Source organism: Cetorhinus maximus, chromosome 2 (genome assembly GCF_964194155.1).
Source record: "Cetorhinus maximus chromosome 2, sCetMax3.hap1.1, whole genome shotgun sequence".
NCBI classification, from domain to species: domain Eukaryota; kingdom Metazoa; phylum Chordata; class Chondrichthyes; order Lamniformes; family Cetorhinidae; genus Cetorhinus; species Cetorhinus maximus.
Window position 1 is genome coordinate 118,373,861 of NC_135880.1, and position 23,421 is coordinate 118,397,281.

The window sequence follows — 23,421 nt, forward strand, 5'->3', positions numbered from 1 at the left end:
TCCAGCTGCTTGTCCTTCTTTGTGTCGACTTCGCTTATTCCCTGGAACAAGGGTTCCAAAAACATTACGTACTACTGCATACGTGCCTGGGAGCAATTGGTTTGTGCAGAATTCTTGAAGTCAGGACAAAGTACTGCAGCATGTGACACACCACTCCCTGTCTGTCAAACTGCTGAACCCCAGAAATCACCAACTTCTAAAAATCACAGCAAGAACCAGTAGAAAATCATCATCAATGAACCCGAAGGTAATTGATGATTCCTTTAAAGAGTCTTGCTGGGAAGTTTTTTCCTGCTGCTGAATCCATGTTCAGCTGTGCGAGATTTTGAGAATGGATTAACTGGGGTGTTGAGCTCCAAAACAGAAGCACTGACATCATGCTGTGCCTACTCTATGTACTTCTGGCAGAAGCTCCCTTGGCATGTGGTAACGCCCTGAACATGCACAAGTGTCGCAAATGCCATTTTGCAGCCAAAACAGTATTTTAAAAACTGGGTGCTAAAGAGATGAAAATTGCAGCCATGTTCTCTTGACTGCCACCTTCTCTCACTGAGTTTGCAATAAGAACATAATGGGGAATACTGCATGACCTCAGGCTACTTGATGCCATGACTTGCATCTAATTATATATTTTTCACCTCTTTGGTAGCACAGTAAAATGTCAGTTAATGAGTATATTTCAAGTATCTTTACTGCAATACAATTACTCGCTGTAGATACTACTTAAATCCAAATATTTGTTTTAGAAATTAAAACAGCAGCCTTGGAAAAGGCAAACAATAAACATCGACTGTAAAATCCAGGCCAGCGGTGAAGGGAGGAATCTCATCATTCATCATGCTGACATCTGCACTTGTGCTTTATTGGTTTTATGATTTTTGTTTTAAATCTTCAAGATCTATTAAATTTTGAAGGATTGCATCTCCACACTTGTAAAATGAAATTTTCAGGACCAGAGAGGTTATTTGTCAGTAAATATCACTCATCACGTCTTTAAAAATTCCATTACTCCCCACTACACGTGTTCTAACATTTTCCTGTTGTGCTTAGCAGGTAATTAGTGGACAAGTACAGCAGCTTGTCATTACATAAACTTCATACTAAAATAAATCACCAAGGATTGCTGCAGCACTGCCTGTGGAGAGTAGGGCACCTTTAACAGCAAGTTCTAGAGTTTTGAATTTAAATATGCATGTGAGGATGCATCCTGTTTACTTCATAATAACAATGACTGCTGTTACCCTCGCCAATATTCTTAACTCAAAATCTGGACCAGTTTTGAGATTCCTGGGTCTATTTGTCTCCCAGTTAACAGAAAACAGTAAATGGTCTGCTGCGGAGAGAAAATAGTTAGTACAAATGACATGCTGAATACATTAACAGATCGATGACAAAAAGCAACACATTTGAAAATGCAGAATTAATGAATGCAAGTACTGCACAAAATGCTAGACTGCACGTTCATGCCTATAGTCTCCTGTTAGCAGACCTACAGCCAGAAATTGCCGCACTAGGAAAATGAGGAGTTACCATACCTGTTGCTTCACTGCTCCTACCAACATGTTTGCCACAGCAATAAGTAAATTACATAATTATATTCAGACACACAAACAACAGAATGCTAATTAGATACTAGGATATACACCCAGAATAAATTAATGCAAACCCACAGAGGTTAAGTTCGTGCATGCTGGTCAACAACAACATGTATTTATGTGGCACAACTGTTAGCAAACAAAATTTAACCAAGCTACACAAGATATCTGAACACGTGGCCAAAGCTTTGGTCAAGGTGATGGGCTTTAAGGCGCATCTCAGAAGATGAAAAATAGATAGTGGAAAAGGTAGGTCTAGGGCCTAGGCAGCTGAAAGCACAGCCTCCAATGGTAGAACAATTAAAATCGGGGTTGCTCAAAGACCAGAATTAAAGAGAAAATACCAGAGATAGTAGGGCTGAAGGAGATTGCAAAGATAGGGAGGGGTAAGGCCATGGTTTATCTTTTTAAAACAGGTGTTCCTTAAACAGGAGCCAGTGTAAGTCAGAGAGCACAGGGCGACAGGTGAAGAGAAATAGGTACGAGTTGGGACACAGCAGCAAATTTTGAATGACATCAAGTCTAGGGAGCGCAGAATGTGGGAAACCAGCCAGGGGTGCACTGGAATAGTTATGTCTAGAAGTGACAAAGGCATGGATGACGGTATCAGCAGCAGATGAGCTGAGGCAGGGGCAAATTTTGGCACTGTTACAGAGGCAGAAACAAAGTGGTCTTAGCTTGGGCACAGTTGTGTGGCCGGAAGCTGATGTAGGATTCAAATATGACACCGTATTGGAAAAAGTCTAGTTCAGTCTCAGACAATTGCAGGGTGAGGGATGGATTTGGTAGCTAGGGAACATAGTTTGCGGCGGGAACCAAAAACAATGGGCAGAAACATCCCGGGTTTGCACTAAGTGCAGTAGCAGGCGTGTAAAACGACGTTTTATCCGCCGGCTGCAATGGCGGGTTTTCATGCCGTATCATCCCAAACCCACCGTATTTGTTATGCATTCCTGGGAAACACACCGTTCCCATTCGTCCGCCATGCCATCACCTCACCCCTGCATCAGGCTGGACGCCATATTTAAAGTCCAACCACGCACAGACATCTCAGTGCTTCCAGCCCACGACTATTCAGAGATGTCCACGAAAGACAAAAATGCTGTAGCCCCCCAGGCGTAGTGATGCCTCACTGGAACACCTTTTGGATGCTGTGGAGGCCTGCCATGATGAACTCTACCCCTGCTCTGGCCGCAGGATGGGCAGCAGTGTGACCAACCAGGCTTGGGAGGTGGTGGTCAATGCCAATGCTGCACAGAAGAGGTTGGGCATCCAATGCAGATCGAGGATGAATGACCTCATCCGTGCAAGGGTATGGCAACCATCTCATCACTCTAAACTCAGACACTCAAGCTCATCACACATTCGCTGTCATCTCACTCACTGCCAGCTCAAGGGACATCATCATCCATTCTCACACACACACCCTCACATCCCCATCTGACCTCATCTCCTCTGGAGACTGCCTCCTCAGCCCTCACCATCTTGAGGCCACTTGCACAGATCAACACGTGCCCTCACACACACCCTGGGATACCCGTCTTCCCCAATATAGCCCTCATCCTGCAGCCTGTTCCCTTGCCTGAGGCCACTTCTCCCCTTTCCCCAAGCAAGGCCTTGCCCTGAAGCCATTGAAAAGCCACCCACATATGGCTGACCTGGTAGGTAGAGACCTGCCGTGAGCCCCCCCTAAAAGTGATTGTGGTGCTGGCTGTGAAGCCTGGTGCTGATGACTGAGTGCTGACTGAAGTAATGTAGGCAAACAAACATTTAAATCCTGAGCGAAGTGCAGCCTGCCAGGTGCCCATCACTTATGTGCTGTTGTGTTACATGCCAGTGGGCGGGGGGGATTCCGGTGGGCTGGCCTAATAATGATATGCTGATATATTACAGTGAGCTTCCTGACATGCGATTGCGGGAGACATGGCCCATCAGCAGGCTGAGTGGACAATTGCAAACTGGTTTCATGGCGTCCTGAAACCAATTGCGCCATATTGTCCACTCACGCCACCGAACACACCCGACGCCAGCGTGCATGGAAAAGCCCGTGGCTTCAGACTTCCCAATATTTAGTTCAAGGTAATTTCTGTTTCTCCAATGCTGAACAAGCAGTCTGATAATTTAGAAACAGTGGAGGGGTCCGACTGTTTGTCATCAGAGCATGCATGCGGAAATTAGCACTGTGCTTTCAGATGATGGTGTGAAGGAGCAGCATGTAGATGAGAAATAAATGAGAAAGTATTGCAACACCAACCTTTACCCTTTATCCAACAATCTCTTCTTTTCCGCTATTCATTCTGCAGCATTAGTAGTGGAAGCATTTTACCTGAATTACAAGTTAACTGCTCGTTTAAACCTCCATGCCCATCCCCTGTCAATGCCTGTTCTTTGCTTTCCTCAGTAAGCACTGTATCTCTCCTCAGATTTAGTTACCAAGTTCCTGGGATTTCTCTGGACATCAAAACTATGCTCCTACATTGAACTACATTAATCAATTCAGCTGCTGTGTCTCTGACATGCTGCTGTGTTGCTTACATTTTAAAGTAACTTTGATCAGCTTACAGCCCTTCATTCACTGTTGTTGTTCCCAACTGAACCCATGACTAGCTTACTGGCTTTTCAGTTTCAGCTGCAGTCTGACTCCTGAGCTGCACAGTTTCTGGATCTTATGGTGATCTCCAAAACAAAAACAGAATTACCTGGAAAAACTCAGCAAGTCTGGCAGCATCGGCGGAGAAGAAATCAGTTAACGTTTCGAGCCTTCATGGCCCTTCGGCAGAACTGGAGCATAGTTAGAAGAAGGGAGAAATATAAATTGGTTTAAGGTGGGTGTGGGGGGGGGGGGAAGAGAGACACATTGAGGGTGTGGTGTGATTGTGGAGATGAGCAGATAATCAAAAGATGTCACAGACAAAAGGGTCAAAGAGGTGTTGAAGGTGGTGGTATTTGTCTGAGAAAAGTGCTAATTAAGAATGGAAGACAGGATATTCAAAGTACAGCTCTAGTGGGGGTGGGGTGGAAAGACTAAAGGTTTTAGTTTTAGATTTAAAAATAATGGAAATAGGTGGGGAAAGAAGAATCTATATAAATTATTGAAAAAAAAAAAGCGGGGGGGGGGGGGGGGGGGGGGGGGGGGAAGAAACGGGGTGGGGATGGGGGGAGGGGGAGTTTAAGATCTAAAGTTGTTGAATTCAATATTCAGCCCGGAGGGCTGTAAAGTGCCTAGTCGGAAGATGAGGTGCTGTTCCTCCGGTTTGCGTTGGGCTTCACTGGAACAATGCAGCAAGCCAAGGACAGACATGTTGGCAAGAGAACAGGGTGGAGTGTTAAAATGGCAAGCGACAGGGAGGTTTGGGTCTTTCTTGCGGACAGACCGCAGGTGTTCCACAAAACGGTCGCCCAGTTTGCTTTTGGTCTCTCCAATGTAGAGGAGACCGCATTGGGAGCAACGAATGCAGTAGACTAAGTTAGGGGAAATGCAAGTGAAATGCTGCTTCACTTGAAAGGAGTGTTTGGGCCCTTGGACGGTGAGGAGAGAGGAAGTGAAGGGGCAGGTGTTGCATCTTCTGCGTGGGCATGGGGAGGTGCCATAAATGGGGGTTGAGGAGTAGGGGGTGATGGAGGAGTGGACCAGGGTATCTCCAACCCTGCCAAAACTTTTTTCTGCCCTCACAACTGATATTACACACCTACTACCTCCTCATCTCCATAGAAATACAGCCAACAGCACATCCTCTTTCATTCTACCCTTGAAATTGCTTCTGGACTTCACTCAAGCTAGACCGGTCTCCAAATTTAGTCAGAATGGAGCATTGTGTCCATGTCTTACCTACTCCAACTTTATTCCACCAGAGGACCTCCCTGGACTCCCTCCTATTGTATCCTCTCTATTCGCCATTGACTACCAGGATATATGTATCTTAGTAATTGCTACATAACCAGGCCTATGTAATGGGTTTACCCCAGTTTTGACAGCTGCTCCAGACACTTTTGTACTTCTTTTGTTTTTACCCAACATGGACCCCTCTCTTCTGTCATCATGCCTCCTGTCAGTTCTCCCCTCTCGGGTACTATTTCCTCCCAATTCCCCAGCTCAACTCTTCAATACTCCTCGGCGTTCCTACTATCTTGCTGCCACCCCTGGCTTGACTGCCTCTTAAATAAGCCTACAGCTTCTCTGTACCTCTCTTGGCATTCTCCATTCTCCCATTGAGGTACTCATTGCTGCCTCATGAGAACCAACCCCAATAGCCCCATCCTACTCTCTCATCAACCTTCCCACTCAGTGTGCCTAATCTTAACAATCTCCTTATCTAATTCACCCCTCCCAGTGCTGACCCTTTGGAAACTGCCACTAGATCACCACTTCCCTCCAAAATGTACATTCACTGGTCTTCCATGAGCTTATTGTGGATAACTGCATCAAATCATGTCCTTGATGAAAACCTGGTTGAGGGGGTGATGACAACATCTCCCCTGAATGAGCCTTCCTGCCTGGATATACCTGCCATTATTTTGAAGTGGCAGTGCAGCTCTGGTCTGTCCCCTATCCCTCAGGAATTGTCACCACCTTTGAAGATCTCACCATATTCGACCCATCTAACCTCTCATTTAAAATTCTTGTTCTCTAGCGCCCAAAGTATCTTAAAAATTTTCTCAATGGGATATCTTCAAAGCTTTCAACCTCCATCGCAATTCATCATGGTCTTTCTCTCCTGAGTTCACTACCCTCTCATCCTCCCTAAAACTCTCCCTCCATGTAAACTCCCAACTCCTGCTCCCTCAACCCTATTCCCACTAACCTGCTGACCACCCAAATTGTCACCCTGGCTCCCATGTTAGCTAACATTTCTGTCTCCTTTGGTACTGTCACCATCTCCTTCAAATCTGCCATCATCACCCCTTTCCTCAAAAAGAAAACCCTAATCCCTCTAACCTAGCAAACCCACCTTTCCTCTCTATAGTCCTTGAACAGGTGGTCTTCCAAATACATGCCCATCTTTCCCTCTAGGCAAGTTTCTGCTTTGCCACACTACTGAAATGGCTCTTATCAATGTCACAAACGACATCCCATGTGTCTATGACAAAAATAAAACTCCTCGTCCTTCTCAACCTGTCCGCAGCTTTTCACATATTTGACCACAACAAAAGCCCTCCTCTATTATCCAGCTGGGTGGGACTGCATTTGCCTGGTTCCACTGATTCTATCCAGTTATAGCTAGAAGACTCACCTGCAGTGGCTTCACTTCCCTTCAGGCCACAATCTGAAGTACTCTTCAGTCTTGATCACCAATCATAAAAAAACTCTTACTATACCCCAGTGCAAGTAAAGAACAATTATTCATTCTAAAAGTGCCAAGGGAATGAGCAGTGGACAAAGCTCATCCAGCATACAATGAGCACCCATCAAAATATAGATAACATGAAACAGCAAAGAATAGGTACACCCAGGACATTACTTCAAGATAAGTCAGGAAAGTAGGAACAGAGAATATAAATAGAAATTAGCAAAAGGAAAATTTTAAATCAGATCATGGGTTAGAGCTTAAGTGCAAGAATGATAAATATGTGGAATGATCTAACAGCACATACAAAAGCACTCAGAATGATTAAACTATAGTTGGATTGCTAAAAATGGAGTATTGAGGTACCAGGGATGAATATCAATTTGAAATCCTTGATTTTTAAAAATTATATGCTTCTGTTCTTATAATAAATAAATGAATCATTGACCAGCTAGTATATTCACTGTATTGTGGTGAAATGGATAAGTGCAACAGCCAAAAGTGGCTCAATTAATAACCAAAAAAGTGAATGAAAATACCATTTAATGAATCTTCAGAAAGTATAAAAAGGCTTGTACTTATACAGTGCTTTTCATGATCACCAGACATCTCAATGCACTTTACAGCTAATTAAGTACTGTTGTGATGTAGGAAACATGGCAGCCAAGTTGCACACAGCAAACTCCCATATGATAAATCTGTTTTTTTGAGATGCTAACTGAGGAACAACTATTGGTCAGGGCACCAGGGATAACTCACCTGGTCTTCTTCAAAAAGTGCCATGAGGTTTTTTACATCCACCCCGTAGGCAGACGGGGCCTGGGCCAAAGCAATTCAGACTTCACAATGACTCAATAATTCAAAGGAAGAAAGCTATTGCACCAAATGTTCCAAAATGCTGATGTGGGAAGGGAGTGTGTATTCTATGTTCTTACAATTGAACTTGTTGCCCTTCAAAATAACCCTAAAATTTGTTATCCAAGTTGTGTCTGTTCAAGTACTTCGTACATACCCTTCTTAGATAGTGTTACACTGTACACTTTACCTAGAAAACTAGAGAATGCAGTGTCCCTGGGCCTCCTCCTGCAAAGAGCTGTTATTCTTATCACAAAAGGGCCCACCATGGTCATGGATTAGTCTGCACTAAAAAGTGAAGTGGGAGTCTCCCAAGCACAATAGCAGACAGAAATTTAAAGCGACTTTACTCTTCCTCAAACAGCTCTCTACCACCAGCTAAGATGACACTTTTAAGAATCCCTACAGCAAAGGCAGAAATGCTCCTTCATTGAAATACAATATCAATAAGTGCCCGAATAGAGGCACACTAGCGAAAGCCTAATTTAGTATTTTGTAATTCATCCAAGTGGTCATTGGATAGCGTACATAATAAGCTTTTATAGACAATACCCCTATCTACTGTCTGTTCCCTGTTCTTTGGCTGACATCTTCTAAATTAACAAAGGCATTTTGAAAGTATTCTTATAAGAACAGATGTTGGAAATAAAGGGAATCCTGTTTCAACAGTTGAAAAAGCTCCAGTTTATTCTATGATCTTACTGAAAATGCAGAGAACAGAAGACCAAATTAAAGGTTCATGTAGAAAAGATATGCTTAAAAAAGATATGCTCTTCTGTAATTCAGCTCCCACTAGGCAGCTCAAGAACACATCACATTTACTCAAGTGATGCTTGAAACAGTCGATACTGGAACCAGAACCTGTTTTCATAGGATTCGATCCCAAGCCAATGCACGTCATCTTGTTTCATGTAAGAAATTAACAAACACTCTGTGGAACACTAAAACCTCAATCCTGTAGGGACATGGAATGAAACTGCTCAGGGGCAAATAGTGTAACTGAAAGTTATGATGGCATTGTGAAATTTTTGACTACATTTATAGGCACAAAGATTTCTTGGGATTATCAGCAGCTATTCATCTCCTTCACAAACTTAAATAAACATACACGAGTACATTTACATGGTTCCCCAGAAGCTCAGTGGGATAAATGGTGTTTAATCTCTATTCACCTCTATAATTTTTATTGTACTATGCTGATAGCACTGATAGCCCACCACTGCCTACCATGTTGTAATATGGTGTGCAGTGGTGTCTCAACAATGAGATCTTGACATTTGTATATTTAAACATAAACCTTTTATTGTTAACTGTTAACTATTTACAGATCCAAGGTTACTGTCATGCATGCACTGTTATCTTCATGCAGGCTGGTTGCTTACAGGGTGTTCTTTCTAGACTGTTCTCGCAGACTGTTACCATGGGACTCCATACATCATACCATCGGTGGTGCCATTCTCCAGTCCCACGTTAACCCTTGCTCTGCCAAGCACCTTTACATTACAATGGCATGCAGGCACATACAACATCATGCAACAATTTTCAATCCTTTTCATAAGTAAACCAGTGACAATACAATTAAGTACTTTGTTGGATCGATACTCCACATAATTGAAGAGAAATATAATTGTCAAATGTCTAATGTTGCATTCTTGTCCTGTGGCAAATATATTAGTTGGACTCCCAAATAGCACTTGTGTTTATATAGGTGTTCAGCACCTTACAAATAAATATTTTATATAAAACAGATTGACTTTTTTTACTCCAAGTGAAGGGTGTGGCTTTAAGCAAACTGCTCGGAAGAGAAAAGCAAAATTGCTCTAAACTGTTTCATCAACCACCTCATATATTCAGGTACATCCTGAAATATTTTTGTGAAGATCTTGAACACTTAAGATCAAAGATGTGATACAATTTTTCCAAGTTTGCTCATGTCTTCATACCTTTCCTCCACAGGACAAGTGGTTAGGCAATATCTTAAGAAATAATTCCCTGTAGTCAACCTGAATCTTCATCTCCTGCTGCAGAAGACTTGTGAAAAATTGTCTTAAGAATGTTCTGGTGGAGTAAATTCAAAACATCCACTGAATCTAAATCTACAATCTACAATAATGCTAATACCAAGACAACATGGCCACTATTTCAGGGCTGCTTACAAAGCAACATATTAAATGCCCTAGAAAAATGAGAATAGAGAAAGTGGACGATTGCCTTGGGTATTGATCAGTAAATCCAGTAACTAACCATGCAGCACTGACTGCGGCTGTGCTCAATACATAGCAAGATCTCCAACATGTTATGCGGGTACAGATTGTCATCATGTTGTCAAATCAGAGACCCCTCCCAAAGAAATCCAAGCCTAATCTTTACCAACAGAGGCTTCAGAATTAGTATGAACATTAAAAATAAAAAAGCAATTACCTGGCAAAGGAAGCTTAAGAACAGCTTGTAATAATGTAAATTTGTGATACCCATTAGTTTGAATCCAGCTAAACAAAAATCACATTTAGCTGTCAAATGATGCACTAAGTAAAATGAATGAACACACTCACCACGATGGGCACGGGTCCAGGGCACAACTCCCAATAATTCAGCAAAAAAAAAAGCAGAGAGAAATTATTGTCATAAGTATGGCTAATGTGAAAACGGATTAAGAAGTAGGGCCCAAACTTTTGTGGTGTTACCCTGGTGTCATATTAAAAATTGGTTGAATTGCCTATGTCACAGAAAAAACTGTGCCAGTGCAAATCCTACTCTTTCAATAAATTGCAGATTCAGAATAGAGTTAGAAAAGAGCACATGGCCATGCTACACTCAACCTAATAGGGATTGCTGTAAACGCTGGATGTTGAAAATTGGAAATGCATGTCATTCCCAAGTTCAGATAATTTATTTGAAAAATTTAATGTGTCATTGATACACTACACATCTTTGCAACTACTCAATTGGTTAACTCACAAGATGTAAAAACAAAGACATTTCATCATAGAGAAATCTTACATGCAGAACAAGGCATTCATTGCTTTGTTACAACTCAATTCCAAGTAGAGAATTAGTCATGTGCTCGTCTTCCAAGAAACCCGGTGCCACTTAAATTACATGTTAATTCCCGTCACTTCTGACATCTGACCTTTTCCCCGCGTCACTGCTGGAAATATTTGTAAATCATGATAGTCTTCTCACGACACTTGCTATTACAATCTTGTAAGAAGTTAAAATGTTATTTGTTTTAATCTATATAAACAAATTTAAAATATGCAAGTAGCATTTAGATAAGATACTATTTGGTTATAATTGAATAACCCTACTTAGTCAGTTTGCTTGATTTCATTGAAAGAAGTACTCAAATTATGAGCCTCTCAGTTCCACTTAGCTCTGTTGTGTACTTGAAGCACTTTGAATTTTAGAAGCTTTATATATCAACGCGTGTATCATTAGCATTTTGGAAGGACTTCTGTCAGCTGACTCAAAACAAAGGTTTTCCAGGTTTGGAGAGATTATGTGGGATAGATACTATGTAGCCCATTCTTGTAAGTGTAGCATGATAAAGGACCAAAATTATTCATGATAATGTTATTTTGAAAAAAAAAAATCAGGGTTCTGGAATTTATAACTGTCTTCCCCCAATCCATATATCTTTATTTTCCACTTCTCCTTCCTTACATCCCTGCCACATCGCCTATTTCCTAACGGAGAAGGTGAACAACTGTTTCTTGGACTCCATCAGTTCCATTGGAAGATCTGCCAAGAACAGGGGCTGACTCAGTTGCTAAATGTTTGTAATTTATAGATGAAAAAATAAAAAAGTAAAAACTTTGACTCATCACTTCATGGCAGAAGAAAAAAATCATGCACAAAATGTCTTTACAGTTTACCTAAGTGGAATAACTGTTTCAAAACAATAGTGGGACGGAATTTCTTTGATCCAACTTATTTCACAATTAAAATTAAGCTTCCCACCAAATTACGCCAACATTTCCTGAAAAATCACATTAACACACTCCTGGGTGTAAGAAACAGTGTAAAACAGGTGAAAATCAATGTAAATAATCAGGGCCAGAGGAGAGAGTGGAACATTCATCAGCTTCTTCCTTAAATTCCTTTTTGTCTTACTGATCTTAAGGTGGGTAAATGGCTTCAAAACTTATCACTTATGCACATTAAATACAACACATTTAAGAAAATACAATTCTTGGAGGTTTCCATTTTTTAAGGAAACTGATGCTGTTGCCATAAGAAATTAAAAATATAGAAAATACAATGCAACTCTCAAAGGAGTCACAGGGTAATTTATGGCACAGGAGACCATTCGGATCATTGCTCCACAGAGAGCCAGCATATACTCAATCTAAACAATCCCACACCTCCGCTCCATCCCTATAATCCTGCAAGTTTATTTCCTTCAAGTGCCCATCTAATTTCCTTCTGACATCATTGACCATCATTGCTTCCACCACCCATTGGGTAGGGTGCTCCAAGTCATTGTGACTCGCTGTGCAAAAATACTCTTCCACACATTGACCCTGCATCCCCTGCCCAAAACTTCAAATCTGTGTTCCCTATTCCTTATACCATCAGCTAATGGGAACTGGTTTTCCTCGTCAGCCTTATCCAAACACGCGATAATCTTGTTTACCTCTATCAAATTTCCTCTCAATCTCCTTTGCTCCAAGGAGAAGGACCAAAAGCTTCTCCAACCTACCCTTATAGCTAAAATTCCTCCATCCCTGGAACCATTGTGGTAAACCTCCTCTGCACTCTCTCAATGACCCTCATCCTTCCAAAAGTGTGGTGAGCAGAACTGGATGCAATACTCCAACTGTGGCCAAACCAGAGTTTTATAATGATTCAGCATAACTTCCTGCTCTTGTACACAATACCTTTATTTATAAAGCCCAAGTTCCCATATGCTTTGCTAACCACTCTCTGATATGCCCTGTCATCTGCAAAGATCAATGCACATGTACTCCCAGGTCTCTCTGTCCTGCACACTCTTTAGAACTGTGACATTAAGTCTATATTGCCTCTTCCTATCCCTTCTACCAAAATGCATTACCTCATCCTGCCCTATATTAAATTCCATCTGCCATCTGTCTGCCCATTCTGCTAGCCTATCTCTGTCCTGTTGCAGTCGATTTGTATCATCCTCACTGTTTGCCACTCCAAGTTTGGCATGTTAATTTACTCTATAAATGACTTCGATTATTTGTATACTATCAAAAAAAAGCGATGGTCCCAGCACTAACCCTTGAGGACTACCACTGTCTATCCTCCGCCAGTCTGAAAAATAACCAATTTACTACGGGTAACTGTTTTCTGTCCTTAAGTCAATTATTTTATCCAAGTTGATGTTGACCCTCCTCTTCCATAAACCAAAAGAATTTTTTTTTAAATCTACTAAAGCAATTACTCTAAGACACTAGAAAAAAGTGAGTTTGGGTTGTGCACCTAGAATTCCGGCCATTGTTCAGTACAGGTGTAAATGAAGGAACATTATTATGGCTCTGCTTCCCAAGTAATGAGCTCAGCAGGATTTCAGCAGATGCAATGCCAAAACACCAGAAATTATCAAGGAAATTTGCACTGCACCAAGTTTTGACATTAAAACAGCATACATTACCCATTGTTTTCCTTGGATAACAATGCACAAAGCAACTGTTATTGTTGCACCAAATAGTACAAGAAAATTCCAGGCCAACGTTTTCATTGAACAGACATGTCCTTGCATTATGTGCAGGAATAACATACTGAATCAATTGACCTGGTTTAACTTGCTGTACAAAATCAATAACACCACCGCATTGAATCCAATGATTCAATTTCAGGAACCAATGTTCATATTCTGTCAAGACAACCCAACTAGAAAGAAAGCAAAGTCTCTCAACACAGAGTTAACCCTCCTGCAGTAATTCCACAAATAAACATAGATAGGACTGTGTTCCAAGGATACAACATATTGCAAAATAAAAATAGTAATGATAAAACACTCCTGCTTTACTCTTGTAGTGAGAACCATAGGGGTCGAGAGTCTCCACTTCTTTACACAAGTAATGTCAGCTCAATCCTCATGAAATTTGGCCATGCCATCACAGAAGATCAGGGAATTTTATATAGGAACATAGAAAATAGGTGCAAGAGTAGGTCATTCAGCACTTCAAGCCTGCTCCGCCATTCAATACGATCATGGCTGATCCTCTATCTCAACGCCATACTCTGCTCTCTCCCCATACCCTTGATGTCTGTAGAGTCCAGAAATCTATCTATTTCCTTCTTAAGTATATACTCAGTGATTTGGCCTCCACAGTCTTCTGTGGTAGAGAATTCCACAGGTTCACCACCTTCTAAGTGAAGAAGTTTCTCAACCACCCTGATTTAAAATTCAATTCGCCCAGATCAGGTGCTGCCGCCAGGGTGACGTTGACTGAACTGCACAATTACTGGTTCAAGAAGCGCTCATTTTTTGAGGTGCACAAGCACCAGTCGGTGTTCGCTTTTAAAAGCTTTTCGTATCAGAAAATATCTAATTTACAAAGAAACTGACTAGCATACGCTCATGAAGCTAGTAAATGGCTGAGTATCTTTTTTATAAAGTGATTTTAAATCAGGTTACTCACACGTGGTGGACTAAATATTTGCTAAAAATATTTATTTTTGGTGATAAACCCATTTCAGCTGTATTAATAAAACTACACCCAGTTAGCACTCTTAAATGCATCAAGGAAGATATTATAATGGAAAGAAACAAAATGATGATTACAATTTGTTAGGCTACCTTTTGCCCTTGCTCATGGGAGATTTTATTGGAAGTTTAAACTGTAACCGAATCAATATAATTCCAAGCATGTTTTGGGCATAATTTCCCAATTTTGCCCAAAAGCAGAAACTAGGGGATGAAAGGCTATCAGGAGTAGGCGGGAATGTTAAATTGAGGCTACAATCAGATCAGCCATGGTCTTTTTGAATGGCAGAGAAGGCTCCAAGGGCCGAGTGGCCTACTCCTGCTCCTAATTCATATGTTTGAACGTACCCCATTATATTATCCTGCTATGCGTGTCTTCACACACTTGTGTGCCTGACTTGACAAACACACTTCAGGCTAAATTACCTTATATATTCCCTGACATGTCACAGTTAATTAAAATGCTACTTAAAAGTTATTGTAGCCATTGGAGTTGTATCTAAATAACAGTAAGGTAACTGTAACACTGGAAATAAAGATTGTGGAATATGACAGACAATTGACAGATACCTATAAAGTAAGTACACATTACTAAGCCATGATACAATCAAGCCATCAAAAAATCATTCTGGAGCAATGTCTTTGATTAGATAATTTCTTCTCTCACATAATAATCTATACTTGCTGCCCCTCACAAAAAATTACCATGTTACTTACTATCAAATGGAGCAGCAACAGCAAGAGACAGGTCAGTGTTCCTCGTACTTTGAACGGAAGCACACAGATATCACTAAGTTTAAAAGTTTCAATAGCTGGAGTACCAATGAATTATCAAACTCATGTCAACTGTAGCAGACGGTGCCAGGCTAATCTGGGCCTCAACATGTATTGCTGTTTGGTTGTGAAAAAAAGAGTACCTCAGTATTACACTATTAACGTGAAATATTACAAAGTGTGTGCCTTAAAACAAAACCTTTGAACTCAAGAGTCAATATTTTACAAGACAGAGATTTGAAAGCGACACAGGATACTCATTATCAAGACAAGTGATTGCTCTTTGTGGCTTTTTGCTGTGATCAATATCAATGCCTCATACAACAGATTTTCCCTCTTTCTTTGGGAGACACTATTCCACAGCAGCTGAAAGAAGGCCAGCAAGTTTATACGGTGGGGGATCAGCCCTGCACTCATGGTACGGTCTGTCAGTCCTTTAACGTGCTAATATACTAATACAGCCTTAAATTTAACATTTCCCATCTATTAAAGCTTGGCCAAAGAGCTTGGGGGATGCAGAGGTTAACAGAGTAGCCCTTAAAATTTTTAATTAAAGGGTACTATGCACATAGATGGAAAAGTACTCAACTTAATGGCATAGCACGATATAGCAACTGTAATATCGTTACAACAACACTACTAATCATGAACCTACAGAAACTGGGTTGTAACTCATCCAAACTATGACTTAGCATTCTTAAAATATCCATATTTAATACATAAACTGCTCATGTACACGTAGCACTGTGGATACTTGGTCAGATTCACAGCCCCAAACTGAACAAGGGTCAAGGACCAAAAGAAAGCTTACATGTTTTCCAGCATCCACAGTATTTTGCTTTCATCTTACATGAACAAATATTTGTTTTTAAATTCAAAGATACAAGTTGCAAACAAAAATAAATCACATTTTTGCCTTTCTTGACAAGACAGAGGGGACAGAAGTGTTTAAAACTTTGATAAAATTAGATCAAAGCAAGATTTTCTGCTGTGTACAGACTTTAGCAGAAGAAATCATATTTACAATTATGTAAAAGGCATAACAGCACAATGGTGGAATAAGAAACTCAAGAGTTGCAAGGAACTAGACAGGCTTTCATCAACAAATGGGATTCTGACTTATTAGAGATGCATCGGGGGAATCCTGTGAATGGCTGAGCTGGATGAACCTTAAAAGTCTTCCTGTCTGAAACTGTTACTATGTAACTATCGCAGATCCAAACTTCTCCATTCTATCAGTGCTGTTGTGAACCTGACATTAACCTTTAACATACAACTGCCCACTGAATAATGAATCACAGTCCTGGGAGATCTCTTTTGAGTTCAGTCCTCTCTCTGATTTTCTTGGTTAAAAGTCCCTGTACGCAGCTTTAAATCTATATTTAAATTCACTTTTAACTGGTATCAAAAACAGAGATTAGGGAGTTCACTTTAACCTGTATAGCTCCCCTGATCATGTATTTTTTTCAACCAAAACATCCAGAAGGAAAACCTTAAAAATTTGAATTTATTAAAATTGCAGGTTTTAGAATGCAACTCCTGCTTTAGCAGCCCTCAATATTTTTCCTGAAAAGGTATAGACTGAAAAGTTTTGGTGATTTCTCACCAACCTTTACTTATTCTAAGGTAATTATATAAGGCAAACACTCCAGAATGACAGGGTTTTAATGGAATGGCTCAAGTTGCTAGTTTCAGCTCATTTATTACAGCATCTTACAATTCAATAGTCTCAAAGTGATCACAAAACCACTTGTTATAAGGGTGTTGTTAAAATTGAAAGAGACAAAACATAAAAAATATACAGCAAGGGGAGTTAGCACATTTCAATAGAATGACAAGGTGACAGCAAGCTAACCATTTTGACCTATTGAGATCACTAGCATTACTTTGCATTCACGTCTAGTTTAGCTTCGAAATAGTTACATGTAAGCACTGCACAACATGGAAATTCCTGGCCTTTCTGTCCTTATTTTCTTACATACATTTTATTATAAGCTACTTTTACCCCCGTCAGATCTAAGTTTAATTAAAAGAGATGGGCAAAGCAACATATTGAGATGCTAATGCCAAGGATATGCCACGATTGAAATTGAACAGAATGTTATTTTGCAGTTTATCATTCCTTAGTCACCCCCACCAATTCCTTCAAACCCAGGCAAAAAAAATTCTACCTTTAATTTTGCATGTCACAATTTGTCAAATGTTTATCCTGGTACTGAGGACAAGAGGGTTGATTAGTTTGGAACGAGTTTCAGAAATTATAGAGTACTTCTCAAAAGTGCTGGGAGTAGTGATTTCCAGTTAGCAGACTGGAGATAACCTCTCCCCCAACCACCTCCCCACCCGAAGTTGTCTAGGAGGTAGGGAGGGATGTGGAGGGAGAGGGGAATGAGGGGGTAGAGGGCGTGAGTGTGGATGGATGAGGGGGTAGAGGGCGTGAGTGTGGATGGATGAGGGGGTAGAGGGCGTGAGTGTGGATGGATGAGGGGGTAGAGGGCGTGAGGGTGGATGGATGAGGGGGTAGAGGGCGTGAGGGTGGATGGATGAGGGGGTAGAGGGCGTGAGGGTGGATGGATGAGGGGGTAGAGGGCGTGAGGGTGGATGGATGAGGGGGTAGAGGGCGTGAGGGTGGATGGATGAGGGGGTAGAGGGCGTGAGGGTGGATGGATGAGGGGGTAGAGGGCGTGAGGGTGGATGGATGAGGGGGTAGAGGGCGTGAGGGTGGATGGATGAGGGGGTAGAGGGCGTGAGGGTGGATGGATGAGGGGGTAGAGGGCGTGAGTGTGGATGGATGAGGGGGTAGAGGGCGTGAGTGTGGATGGATGAGGGGGTAGAGGGCGTGAGTGTGGATGGATGAGGGGGTAGAGGGCGTGAGTGTGAATGGATGAGGGGGTAGAGGGCGTGAGTGTGGATGGATGAGGGGGTAGAGGGCGTGAGTGTGGATGGATGAGGGGGTAGAGGGCGTGAGTGTGGATGGATGAGGGGGTAGAGGGCGTGAGTGTGGATGGATGAGGGGGTAGAGGGCGTGAGTGTGGATGGATGAGGGGGCAGAGGGCGTGAGTGTGGATGGATGAGGGGGCAGAGGGCGTGAGTGTGGATGGATGAGGGGGTAGAGGGCGTGAGTGTGGATGGATGAGGGGGCAGAGGGCGTGAGTGTGGATGGGGGGTAAGAGGGTATGAGTGTGGGGAGGAGAGGTGAAAGTGTGGATGGATGGGGCGGTAGAGGGTGTGAGTGTGGATGGGGCAGTAGAGGGTGTGAGTGTGGATGGGGCGGTAGAGGGTGTGAGTGTGGATGGGGCGGTAGAGGGTGTGAGTGTGGATGGGGCGGTAGAGGGTGTGAGTGTGGATGGGGCGGTAGAGGGGGTGAGTGTGGATGGGGCGGTAGAGGGGGTGAGTGTGGATGGGGCGGTAGAGGGGGTGAGTGTGGATGGGGCGGTAGAGGGGGTGAGTGTGGATGGGGCGGTAGAGGGGCTGAGTGTGGATGGGGCGGTAGAGGGGCTGAGTGTGGATGGGGCGGTAGAGGGTGTGAGTGTGGATGGGGCGGTAGAGGGTGTGAGTGTGGATGGGGCGGTAGAGGGTGTGAGTGTGGATGGGGCGGTAGAGGGTGTGAGTGTGGATGGGGCGGTAGAGGGTGTGAGTGTGGATGGGGCGGTAGAGGGTGTGAGTGTGGATGGGGCGGTAGAGGGTGTGAGTGTGGATGGGGCGGTAGAGGGTGTGAGTGTGGATGGGGCGGTAGAGGGTGTGAGTGTGGATGGGGCGGTAGAGGGTGAGTGTGTGGATGGGGCGGTAGAGGGTGAGTGTGTGGATGGGGCGGTAGAGGGTGTGAGTGTGGATGGGGCGGTAGAGGGTGTGAGTGTGGATGGATGGGGGGGTAGAGGGTGTGAGTGTGGATGGATGGGGGGGTGGAGGGTGTGAGTGTGGATGGATGGGGGTTAGAGGGTGTGAGAGTGGATGGATGGGGGGTAGAGGGTGTGAGTGTGAATGGATGGGGGGTAGAGGGTGAGAGTGGATGGATGGGGGGTAGAGGGTGTGAATGTGGATGGATGGGGGGTAGAGGGTGAGTGTGTGGATGGATGGGGGGTAGAGGGTGAGTGTGTGAATGGATGGGGGGTAGAGGGTGAGTGTGTGCATGGATGGGGGGGTAGAGGGTTTGAGTGGATGGATGGGGGGTAGAGGGTGAGAGTGGATGGATGGGGGGTAGAGGGTGTGAGTGTGGATGGATGGGGGGTAGAGGGTTTGAGTGGATGGATGGGGGGTAGAGGGTGAGTGTGTGGATGGATGGGGGGTAGAGGGTGAGTGTGTGGATGGATGGGGGGTAGAGGGTGTGAGAGTGGATGGATGGGGGGTAGAGGGTTTGAGTGGATGGATGGGGGGTAGAGGGTGTGAGTGTGGATGGATGGGGGGTAGAGGGTGAGAGTGTGGATAGGAAGGGGGGTGGGGTAAGGGGGTATGAGTTTGGGGAGGAGGGGTGTGAATGTGGAACTGACATTCCCTCCCTGAAGTGCTCACCTCATATGACCAGACACACTGGGTGTTGGCGAACCTCCGCACGCAACGGCCGATCTCCACGTCCTCATGTGTGGTGTACATCTCCCGCAGGCACTCGCCAATGTGCGGCACCATCCGGCGCAGCACCTCCCGGCTGAATATCATCCCGGGTCCCCCCATGCAGAAGTTCTCCCCCGGCTCCAGGGCCAGCTTGCCCAGCTCCTCGGTGGTGCCCAGGCCGGTCTGCCCCAGGTAGAGGGGCTGGCTGCTGTTGAGGGACCTCAGCAGCTCCTCCAGCCGTTCCCCTTTGATGTAGACATCGTCGTCCGCCCGCATGAACCACTCGTAACGATCCAGGTAGAGGTCGTGCATGTACTTGAGCATCATGAAGGACTTCTTCTGGGGAGGGTAAGAGTCATCCACCCCGGGCAGGGAGACCAGGGGGATGGGGACAGGGGTGAGGATGTCCTGGGAGCCCTGGCTGGAGAAGAACTCCACTTTGCCCGGGATGGAGGAAGCCCAGGTCCTGTAGGCAGCCACCGCCCGGGAGTCCAGGTACTTCTTGGCCGTCATAACCCCAACATAGAGGAAATGTTTGCTGCTGCTGGCTCGGTGGCCATTGCCCCCCCTCGCAGCTTCCTCACCTTCCTCCTCCTCATCCTCCTCCTCCTCCTGGGTCTGCTCTTCCTTTGGCAGTTTGCTGAACAGGAGGTTGTCTTTGTGCCAGCCCAGGCTCCTGGAGCTGCTGCTGCTGCCTCCACCGATCGCCCGACCAATTCCTGCCCTGTTCAGCAACGAGGAGCAGATGTTGAAGATCTTTTTGTTCTTGCCGTTGATTTCCACCACCCTGGGGACGATGAGCCACGAAGCGGCGGTGAAGCCCAGCACCAGCCCCAGTACAACGCTCAGCCATGGTCTCCGAGCCCTCCCAGCCATGGTCAGCAGCAACACAAACCTCCCCCCCCCGCCTGCACCCAGACAGGAGGGGATCCCACCTGCCTACCTACACTCCAAGCACAGCCCTCGGCTCCAGCAACCTACCCCACCATAGCAAACTGCTGTCTCTTTGTTCAAATAGTCATTTAAAAAACGAATAACTTTAAATAAAAAGAGCAAAAAATCATATTGGTTTTTTGGTTCCTCTCTCTCTTCCCCGCCCCCTCCAAGAACAATGTCTTTTTCCTGCTCCTCTTCAAACCAGTTAGTGTCACCAACTGAAACTCAAGTCTGGCTCCTTTTCTTCCAAGTTGTCACAACCTGAAGGAAGTTATTGTATTTCATTGCAGGCGATTCCTTTTCCGTTTTTTGGAAAGATTCACGCATTTTGTTTGGCTTTTCTTTTTGTGCAGTGCTCTTTTATATTTAAAAACAAAACAAGAAAAAAGAAAAAAAAGTTGACGGTCATAAGAAAAAAAAGAAAGGAAGCGTTGTCAGGGCTGAGTACACAGCCTGCCTCTAAGTGCCGGAGTGGAGCAGCGGCACATTTGCAGCCCGGCTGGCACTCCCACTCTCTGCTCTTTCTCCCCTCCTCTTCTCCACTCTCGCCGCTTCGCCATCTTGTTTACATTTGACGTCAGGGTAAATAACTTTTTTTCTTCGTTTTCTCCCCTCTCTCCGTCCTCTCTATTTTTCCGGTCCTTTCTGTGTCAGCCTCGGCTCCCCTTCATGAATATTAATGCAGCACTCGGACGGTGAGCGCAGCAGCTGAGAGGAAGGAGCTGGGAGGCTTTCGCTTCAGACTGACAGTCCTCCCGCCCATACACGCCAGCGCTGGGCAAGAAAGTGCGAAGTCTTTCGCCTGCCTCACCATTCAACCGGCCCAATCAAAGGAGGTGGAGGGGCCGGGACATCCGCCCCCGGAGCTGGCTCTCAGCTTCAAGTGCTGTGTCTTAACTGCTAGAGGGGGGTGGAGCCCCAGCAAGACTTTGTTTGACACTGATGACTTGCGTCTGCTGAAGAGACAAGGCAGAAAGCCGGTCGAAGTGATCAAGACGCTTTTGCAACAATCTAACTGAGCGCTCTGATCTTCAGATCTGATTTATTTTCACTAAATATCGACGTGTATCCCCCCCCCCCACCTCTTAACGCAAAGATGGGAGGTTATTTTTAGCGCGATATTGTTGAAGTATTTTGAAGTTAAAGTCCATTTTCTGAAAAAAAATCAGAGCAATGAAGAGTATAGAATGCGATTAATGCCGGCAGAGAGAAATAGGCAACTTTAAAAACAAAGTACGGTCAAAGTGAATGGGAGGAAAGCGATACCGAGCTTTCAGAAAAGGCTGCACTGGGTTTGAAAGATGAGAGATTCCAAATTTTCTAATAAACTCCTATTTTACTTTGTACTCAACGTAAGGTTGATCTGTGATATTACTTTTTTAGTGCAAGTGTTTGTGACCAACAACATTTCAATGAAAGTACATACTAGGTATGAATATGCTGTGGTTCAGGAAAGTGTAAATTCTGAAGGAAATAGCTGTTCGATAAGCTTTCTGCATGTTAGTAGATTATTGCAACGACATTCTCATCAACATGATCTAGTGACACAACTGAATAGAGGTACGGCCTACCGTAGCTCACCAGGATCTCAGGCTTGCAACTCAAGCACAAAGTAAATCTTATAAATTAAAATTGTGGTAATCCATTTCCTTGCTCTTTAATCCTGCAAAGTGGTCTCACATAAACTGAATATGATACAGGATAGAACCATATATTTCATCTCTACTAATCTACCAGACTTCATACAGACCCTGAAGTGAAAAAAATGGTGTTGCTTCTTCAATCATCGCTAACCTACCGGAGGTAACATTTTTATTTTAAAAATGACAAAGAGCTCCACATATATAATATATATACCCACTTCATTGGCATTCCATCACCTTAAACATTCACTCCCTCTGCCACCAGTGGTAGCAGTGCTCCAATCAGACCAGAAATTTCATACTCAATTGGAATATATATAAATATATATTGTTTTTAATTTGTTCATGGGATTTGGGCATCGCTGGCTAGGCCAGCATTTATTGTTCATCCCTAACTGCCCTTGAGAAGGTGGTGGTGAGCTGCCTTCTTGAACTGCTGAAATCCATGTATTGTAGAAACACACAGTACTGTTTAGGAGGGAGTTCCAGGATTTTGACCCAGCAACAGTGAAGGAATGGCAATATATTTCCAAGTCAGGATGGTGATTGACTTGGAGGGGAACTTGCAGGTGGTGGTGTTCCCATGCATCTGCTGCCCTTGTCCTTCTAGGTGGTAGAGGTCACAGATTTGGTAGGTGCTATTGAAGGAGTGTTGGTGAGTTGTTGCAGTGCACCTTGTAGATGGTACACACTGCTACCACTGGTGGCAGAGGGAGTGAATGTTTAAGGTGATGGAGTGCCAATGAAGTGGGTATATATATTATATATGTGTATACATAGAAACCACCATTCATCTGTGTCTATGGTTCCAATCATAGAGGGTAACAGCTCATCAGCTAACCATTGATGACAGAAAATTGTGGCTAGTTCTGTAACATGACAGCACACATCTGAACCCAAAGCGTGCAACTCAGGACAATCCTGGCAGCAAAGTGAAGTAACTCTTATTGATCAAATTGAAATTACTTCAGTCTTGGAATTTGGTTTCACACTTATCCTTAATAGATTCTGCAATATATAAAACATGGCAAAAAGTTACAATCGTTTTATTGTAGGTTACAGAGCTTATGTGGATTTTACGGGATGTAACATAAAGTAATCATTAC

General features: G+C 43.7%; 1 protein-coding gene across 1 annotated transcript in view; it reads right to left on the reverse strand.

Annotated features, from left to right (window-relative positions):
• The window catches only part of chsy3 (chondroitin sulfate synthase 3), a 240,714-nt gene extending 219,190 nt beyond the window's left edge, over window positions 1-21,524 (reverse strand). Inside the window, exon 1 of the mRNA XM_078568941.1 lies at window positions 19,698-21,524. Coding sequence (XP_078425067.1) covers window positions 19,698-20,612 — 915 coding nt within the window. The 5' untranslated portion in view covers window positions 20,613-21,524. The remainder of the gene's footprint in view (window positions 1-19,697) is intronic.
• Between the last annotated feature and the right edge of the window lie 1,897 nt (window positions 21,525-23,421).